At 39.0% G+C, this 8,430-nt stretch overlaps 1 protein-coding gene across 1 annotated transcript; it reads left to right on the top strand.

Annotated features, from left to right (window-relative positions):
* LOC107721373 (putative E3 ubiquitin-protein ligase UBR7) lies at positions 1-6,537 on the top strand. The gene is made up of 11 exons (XM_016529360.1): positions 1-355; positions 687-820; positions 1,919-1,979; positions 2,065-2,160; positions 2,354-2,407; positions 2,534-2,639; positions 2,847-2,968; positions 3,446-3,637; positions 5,294-5,474; positions 5,601-5,662; positions 5,771-6,537. The coding sequence occupies exons 1-11, from the start codon at positions 224-226 to the stop codon at positions 5,861-5,863; spliced, it is 1,233 nt and encodes a 410-aa protein (XP_016384846.1). The 5' UTR covers positions 1-223; the 3' UTR covers positions 5,864-6,537.
* The last annotated feature ends 1,893 nt before the right edge of the window (positions 6,538-8,430 follow it).

Here is an 8,430-nt window from a genome sequence, read left to right as displayed (position 1 = left end):
CGGAAGCAGCGTTGGTTTTGTTATTGTCACAGTTAATCACGAGAATATGTTCGGGTAATGTCAAATTGCATTACACTTTCCTACATCTTTCGTTTAGTTCTATAACAGAGGACCCACTGTCTCCAGTAAAGCGTGATCTTGCTGACCGTTCAGTTAGTTCCTGTCTCGGTTCGTGCCCTGGAACAGGAACTAGAAACATTTTTTTGCGCTCGTCTCTGCAAGGATGGCGGCAAATGTTGGAGAGGAGGAGGCTACTGTATCTCTGGTGGACGTCTTAGAGGAGGATGAAGAACTGGAGAACGAAGCCTCCGCTGTTCTTGGAGGGAGTGATTCAGAGAAATGCTCGTATCCAGAGGTTTGACGTCTTTATGTAAACGCAGACTTTTCAAATAATCCGTTTTTAGCAGGCGGATCATACCTTGACACAGCCTATTTCATCTTGGTGTTCAACATAATTCTTGCAAAATGTTTGTAGGATTGTTTTGATTTGGGTTTAGCACAAAACATCATCAATAATGCGTCGATGCTGCGTCTATTTGTTGGAAATAAACCTTATTGCAATAACAGATAATAGCAAGATGACTTTAACAGTAGTTGTCAGCAAATGCTCTGTATTTACATTACCATTTTCAAATGAAAATAAGTTATATGTTCTGAAAACCAGGTGATTTTTTTTGTCCTGACAGGGATATGTGAAGCGTCAGGCTCTGTATGCCTGCAACACCTGCACACCAAAGGGAGGAGAGCCAGCTGGCATCTGTCTGGCATGCTCCTACAAGTGCCATGAAGGCCATGACCTTTTTGAGCTATATACCAAGAGGTGAATATTTCCGCAGTCCATCTAAAATAACCACTGAAGCCATTATACTATGTTCGAAGGTACATTTGCTGCTGCTCTAACCCATTTAAGCAGAGCCTAATTGGATCTGACATTTATTGTTTGATAGTTTGCTGAAGGGGTTCCATGTGCATTTTGCAAACTATTTTGCCTAATGTGTATTAATATATTTTTGACAGTATGACAGAGGAATTACTTAGCTGTTTTTCCTTGATGTATTTGCACTAGCTGCATCATAGGCAATGAGAGTGAAGACTTGAATGAGAACTAGGGCTGTCAAAATGGCTGAAAAACTAAATTCGAATTTTGTACTTAAATATGATCAAAATTCGAATTATATTCAAATTTAAAATGCATAATTTCAGTTATGGTGAAGGTTTGCTTTTGGCATTTTTTCTGAGGTCACAAGAGGGCGCATCGAGCAAAATATTACTAATGCACATTTATTTAAAGCATAAGATAACGACTATCTGTGAACAAAAGTGCATAATGAGTCTCGATATATGTTTTTTTTCAAAGTTAAACTTGCATTAATTTTACATGGCTTTCTAAACATGCGGCTCCTTTGTGTGATAGTAATAGATGTCCCTCTAGAAAATGCGCGAAATACGTGTTCTGTGTGAACGGCCTGGTTTCAGTTTTGATGTAAACAAGATCTTCTCCACATCGATGTTCTCTTTTTCCGCAATGTTTTTAATAACAACGCAGCAGCGCCGCATCTAGTCGCTTCAACTGGATAGGCTAACAAAAACATTATAATGCAACGACACTTACATCGTCATTGCAACTCGTGCGCCAATGCAACGTTTTTGCATTCGAATGTGGATTTTTATTTTAAATTCGACTAATATTCGAAATTCGATTTTTTTTTTGACAGCCCTAATGAGAACCGTCACATAAAACATAATTTTAATGTGAAGAAATTTCCACATGGAGATCTGGAGGCAAGAAAACTATAGGCATCAGTGTTTTTAGATGGCTTGGATTGAATTACACACAGATCCTACTTTAAATTGTGCTTGCTGAGGCATTGTGATATGTTACGAGTAAGCTGCACTCAAAACCTTATTGATAATACAGGAATTTTCGATGCGATTGTGGAAACGACAAGTTTGGGGAAATGGAGTGCAAGCTATTTGCGGTAAGATACGTTTTGCTGTTAGTTTGAATTTGTGTCTTTGCGTTTTAGTTGGACTTTTCTAATCTGATGGATTTCTGTTATACAGGATAAAGAGAAAGTGAATTCAGGGAACAAATACAGCCATAATTTTTTTGGCTTGTATTGCACATGTGACAGACCCTACCCAGATCCAGAGGATGAGGTAATGTGCGCTTTAGATTGAGTTGCATTCTATAATAATGTTCTATTATTCTGTTATTGTATGTTGCATTGCAAATAAAGTTTTTAATTATGAATCCGTATTCAGATGTGTATTGTGTTTGGATGTTTAGAGTGCTTTTATTATATTACATTGAGTAGATCACATGCATATATGAACCATGTTCTCTCTTCAGGTTCCAGATGAGATGATCCAGTGTATTGTGTGTGAGGACTGGTTCCATGGTCGGGTTAGTATCAAATCAGATTGCAGTCGGGCAGGACATGAACATGGTTTAGTGTTCTTTGTGTGTGTAGATGAGGAGCAGAATGCATTCAGGTTGAAATGTTTGAGAACATCTCTGTGTTTCTCTCAGCATTTAGGCTGCGTAGTGCCAGACTGTGTGGAGCTGCAAGAGATGATCTGCGAGTCGTGCATGAATAAAACACCTTTCCTTTGGAACTATGCTGCACATATTGCAGGTAATGTTGTTGTATACATTTTTCTGCTTTCGTTTTGCATTTATAGATAATTTAGTATGAAAACGAGTGCAAAGTTCTCTTTAAAAAGAGAGAAATGAATGTATCAGCCAGGACACATTAAACTGATCAAAAGTGACAGTAAAGCTATTTACAGTGTTTACAACAATTATAAATTTGTGAAGGTTTATTATGTCTTGTTTGCATCAGTGCCACCCATGACAAAAGTAAGTCCATGCAAAGGAGAGGAGGATGTGAAGGTGGAGGTAGAAAATGATGAAGAGGAGAAGAAAATTAAAAATGAGAACCCTAGGAGCCCTGTTGATGAGAAGGTACTTGCTGTTTGCTGTAATGTGTCTGTTTTCTTGTCTCTAAATAGGAGGATGAAACATGACATGGCATTTTTAATTCAATTCATTCCTGTCCAGTCCATTTTATTGTGGACAGCTAAACTTAAATCTCCTACTTGTATTCAATGAATAAGTGTTTTAAGGCACGATGCATTTAGCTGTTTTTAGACACAGATATGCCTTTGTTTTGAAGTCTCACCACAAGGTGGCAGTAGTTCTGTTAGATGATGCATGTCTGAAAGACTTTTCATTGGGGAATTGGTTCATCTCTTATGCTTCATTTGTCTCAATTAAGCTGTAATTTGCAGATATCGAGCTAAACTGAATTTGCACCACATTGTTTTGTTGCTGTTAGCAAGAATGCCAACTCAGCTGTATGAATGAGAAATGATTTTAACAATCTACACAGGAAGAGAGGAATCAGTGATCAGGATTTGGTGACCTTCTCTTTGCCGTCAGGTGCAGGTCAACGGGACATCCGCCTGTAAGCGGAAACACCAGGAAGAACCTGAAGGCTCCTCAGAGAAGGGTTCGTGCTCAGGTTGTAGGCTGAGAGAGATGAAGGCCTCGGGGAGGAGCCGGACTCTGCAGGGCGCTGTGTTCTGGCTGTCTGCCTGGCGCACAAAACTCTGCACCTGCTCCGACTGCAAGGTACAGCTCAAACACACTTTACAGAGGAGATTTACTACATAATACTGCTTTTACCCTGGTTTAAAGGATTAGTTCCCTAGTGAAAAAAAAAAATGCTAAGTATATACACTACATTACATCAAACATCACTGATGCTTGGATATCATGATGTAATTCATGTGGTGTGAAAGAACCAGTATTTGTCTGAGCCGTGTATGCATGAGTTGATCAATGTTCAGATTTAAATTATTCCAAAATATTGTACTGCTTCAGAAGACACATTTGTGCGGCTACATTTGCAAAAATAGCAATTAATCCAAAAATGAAGAAATGTACTTAAAAAAAAAAACTTTCAGAAAGTGATGGTTTACATCTCGCATAACACTAAAACACATCAATTAAATTTAAAAGTTGTATTGTGAAAATAGACAAAAGCATGATGCTAATATACTTTTTATATATTTAAAGATAGTAAATTTTTTGTTAGTATATTTGCAATGTACTATTAAAACAGGTAATATATTACAAATACAATAAAGTATACTTTTTTTTCACTAGGGTTGACTTCCGGAATTTTTCAATATAGTGGACTTCAGTGGGAGCCAATGGGTTGAAGGTCCAAATTGCAGTTTCAATGCTGCTTCAAAGGGCTCTACATGATCCCAGCCGAGGAATAAGGGTCTTATCTAGCGAAACGATCAGTCATTTAAAAAAAAAAAAAATTATACTTTTTAACCACAAATGCTCACCTTGCACCAGCCTGACCTCACACATTAGTCACGATGAAAAGATCACGCGTGACATAGGCGGAAGTACCGACTCAGTGTTTACAAAGCGAACGTGTAAAGAAAGTCAAACGGCGTACAAAAAAGGTAAAACAACGATGTCGGATGATTTTGAAGTTAGAGGAGAAAATGAGATGGAGTTTTTCACCCTACCCTACCTTTTTGAACGGAGTACACAGATGAAGAACTAACCATGCCGGACCTTTCCTACATAATTACGTAATGCGTGAAATCACGCATGCGCATCGCAGAGCTAATGCAAATGTTTTTTAAATTTTTTTTTTTTTTTTAAGGTTTGTAGGTGTTCAGGGTCAGATATTGAATAATTAAATGTAAAATAATGCTGCATAGTCATCAGTGTATAAATTAAATATAGATTCATTGTTTTTAAAGCTAAAGTGGTTATTCGGTCAAGAGCAGTGAGTGGTTTTCTCTCTCTTTTTTTCTTGGATTAACATTAAGGACACCGACAACCATTTGTCCGTGTTTCACTCCGTCTCGAATCGTGCTCGCGGAAAGTGCTTGAGAAACAGTGTCTCTCGGTACGCTTTCAACTCGTTTTTTTAAACTTGAGCTAGACTGCACGACATTCACATTACATGATTTGACTGATTTTTACGTAGAAAGGGCGACAGCGCACCGCATTAAAAGAAATGAACATTCATGCTTTAATAACCGCTGGCCAAATTCAAAAACAAAACTAAAATTAAATCATCTTTGAGAGCAAGGGGGCCTCCACGCAGCTTGTGTATTTTGCGTATAGGGAGGATCGGCTCTGGGCATGGGGGTGAGTAAACTAATCCTTTAACAGAGTGATTCTGTATCATTCAAACACAATAAACATGAAAAAACAACATTGTTTCTGGTCTCATGTTTTGCTTTCTTTGCTTAGGTCCTCTATACAGATGCAGGAGTGTCTTTCCTTATGGACGAGATGGACACTGTCCTGGCGTATGAAAACAAGGGCAAGTCTACAATGCAGGCTGAACAAGCAGGAGGAGCTGAGGGTCGTGACCCCTTGATGTCGGCCCTAAACAACTTAAATCGGGTTCAGCAGCTGGAGATTATCCATGGTTAGTAGAGTTAAATGGTACTAACATCCTTATCTGTGTGAAAGCAAAACTAATTTGTTTTCTGATTGACAAGAGATTTCAAATGTAACTGCTCAACTGTGATGTTGACATTTAATTTTCCCTCAGAATATAATGACATGAAGACCGAGCTGAAGGACTACCTGCAGCGATTTGCAGCGGAAGGAAAAGTAGGTTTTCGTTTGTGTGTGTGTGTGCGCGTTTTTTTTCATGTGTGGTTTAGTTGAATGTAAGCTTGTAGTGTCTAGTGTTCATTTTCTTCTCCTCTCCTTGTTTAGGTGGTGACACCTGAGGACATCCGTCATTTCTTTGAACAGCAGCAAAGCCGCAAGAGACGAAGAGCCAATGCAGGCCAGTACTACTGCAGTTAAACTGCCCTTCACCCTGCCACTTCAAGCATACCAGCTACATCCAATCCTTCACGGTTTCCCCCCCCAATCTGTTCATTTCAAGGCCACCCCTGGTTTTGTAAAATAAATATGCAGTTCAAATTCAGGCCCTCATAATCTTGTATGATTTTGACCTTGTATAGTGATGCATGACAGAATCTGTGTTTCCAAAGATGTAACTGTAATTTTTTTCTTGTAATCCTGCCATTTCAAATCAACATGTCGATTGGCTCCAAGATGCATTATGGAAAGATTAAAAACAATGGATTTATGGAAAAGATCTATAATGTCATAAATAGGTATTGCAGTCAATCCTCAGGAGCTCTCTCTTTTAAGCAATTTAAAATGGTGCCGGTATTTACAGAAGGCTATTAGGGAAGTCACAATCACATACATGACTGCAGTCAGTATTCATTCTTTTCTGATGAGACAGCAAATATTCACATTCATGTATGTCAGGGTAAATGGATCTACAGCCTATTGGAAAAAGCTGTTTAGATAAACCTACACAAGTGCTTTTTCAGGTTGTTCAGTTACAATTGTGAATTGTCTAGTAACGCTTTATTCATTTTATCTTGTTTTAACCTGTTTTGTTTGTAGATTCTGTTACTTTTTAATGTCCTATCTTTGAGAAATAAACATGGTAATACATTTGGGCCCTGTGATGTATGTCTTTTATCCCAAGAACAAGAACACCCAAGAACACTCTTTGTTTATCCCAAGAACACCCCATTGGGGAGAAATTGTTTCAGTGTTTATATTTCATTAGTTCAGTAACTTATATAAATTGAGTTCTGTTAATAACTGGCAAAGCTTTGCACACCATTGCAGTGGGCGAAAAACTGACCAAGGCTACTAGACTTAAAAACTTTAATTTAATTTTTAAAAAAGTAGTATATGATTTCAGTCCCAATTTAAAGGTGCAGTAGGAGATCTTGGAAAATGCTGACTTTAGCCTGATAGCACTGAAAGCGAACGTCCCACCCTCCCTGCAATCGCCGTCCAAAGCCACGGCCCCTGAACGCATTTACGCTCACAGACCAGAATACCAGAGACAACATTACTACAATAGGGTACATCAGCGATTCCCAATTCCAACGCATGTTCCGAAGTGAGGTAAACTTCAACGGATTTCCCCTGCTCAGGGAATAGGGAGCAATGAACACTGTGTAGGGATCATATCGATCGGAACACAGTTCATGCACGTAGCTCACTTCAACACAGTTCATGCACGTAGCTCTCTTTTAACGAGCTGGCGCGAGGACTGGATTAACCGCTGGGCTACATCATGTGTCACTCACCGGTGAGAAAACTTTTAAAGTACTATACCAGGAAGGAAGATCGGGTTGTTTATGTTTGTCTGCCATTGCCTGACGTATCCTGTCTGCGCGAACCCGGTGCGCAGAGGTATGCTAATACATACGTTGACAGGCAGGTAGGAAAGCATATTAAAACGCTCGGTCCGAGCGTTTTGATTGGACAAACATTTCCTGATCCTACGCCTTCCACAGAATATATAAATACAGACAAATACATTTAGACCACTTAACTTAATGATTGCTATCGGGATGTGAAGAGACTTTCAACCAGCATAACAAAAAATGTTTCTGAAGACAATCACCTATTGCACCTTTAAGGGTATCATTAGGCATGTCATGAAGCCTGCAGCTAGTAATTTACATAAACAGGCCCAAACAATATCCATAAGGGCTTTCCACATTCTATCCATCCATCTATCTATACCTTAAGTAGTTTAATAAATGACTTTTAAGCCTCTAGGCTTGTGTGATTTTGCATATGCATTGTTTCAGTTGGTTTTAAATTCAATTACATTTCGGTGGGAACCGAATCGTGATTTCTGCATGACAGTAGGCGCGTTTCCATTACAGATTTGCGCAAAACTTTGGCGATATTTTATAAATGTAGATAAAAAAGTATTGCGAAATGACGGCGTTTCCATTAACCAATGTTATGCGACTAAAACGTAACCTTTTGCCTCTCGCGATAAAATCAGCTTCAGTGGCCGTATCAGAGCCACACTGCACCGCAGACGTGTGCAGTGTAAATTGTCTAAGCATTAATGGTAGGGAAAGCCCCTTATACTGGAGCGCGGCCACGTATGAAGTGTTTCTTGGAGGTTATAGTACATTGGAGAATGATCATGACTTTTTACATAGGCTACGCCATGTGACCTGTAAATGCGAAAAAGCCGTTTCCATTGCAGTTTTGCGAATTATTCCTTTTTCACATTGCCTGAAAAACCACCTCATGCTAGCGTAAAAACTTTTTTGCGATATATGGGAGTTTTTGCGAAATTGACGCGTTTCCATTAAGCGTATTTTCAATTCGCAATTTCAATTTGCGCAATTTGAAGAGCAATGGAAACGCGCCTAGTGTTTCTATGCAAATTGTGTGATTAGTGAGACGCTCTGTGTTTCCCTCTTCCATTTACCACTAATGGCAAGGTGTTACTCGCTGCTCATCCGGCAGCTTGAATGAATGAAATCAAACAAACAACAAAACACACACACAATCATTATAACTCAAAA

The sequence above is a fragment of the Sinocyclocheilus rhinocerous genome, unplaced genomic scaffold, assembly GCF_001515625.1.
Source record: "Sinocyclocheilus rhinocerous isolate Xijiao unplaced genomic scaffold, SAMN03320098_v1.1 scaffold271, whole genome shotgun sequence".
Taxonomy (NCBI): Eukaryota; Metazoa; Chordata; class Actinopteri; order Cypriniformes; family Cyprinidae; genus Sinocyclocheilus; species Sinocyclocheilus rhinocerous.
Note: the sequence above shows the minus strand (reverse complement) of the source record. Positions and strands in the feature narration are given on the sequence as shown.

What these genes read in the sequence shown, in the direction of transcription:
- LOC107721373 (XM_016529360.1), top strand. Translation starts at nt 224, where the DNA reads ATGGCGGCAAATGTTGGAGAGGAGGAGGCTACTGTATCTCTGGTGGAC. An exon ending in AGGACTGGTTCCATGGTCGG is followed by an intron (nt 2,408 to 2,533) that starts GTTAGTATCAAA and finishes TGTTTCTCTCAG; the next exon opens with CATTTAGGCTGCGTAGTGCC. An exon ending in GGAGCCCTGTTGATGAGAAG is followed by an intron (nt 2,969 to 3,445) that starts GTACTTGCTGTT and finishes CTTTGCCGTCAG; the next exon opens with GTGCAGGTCAACGGGACATC.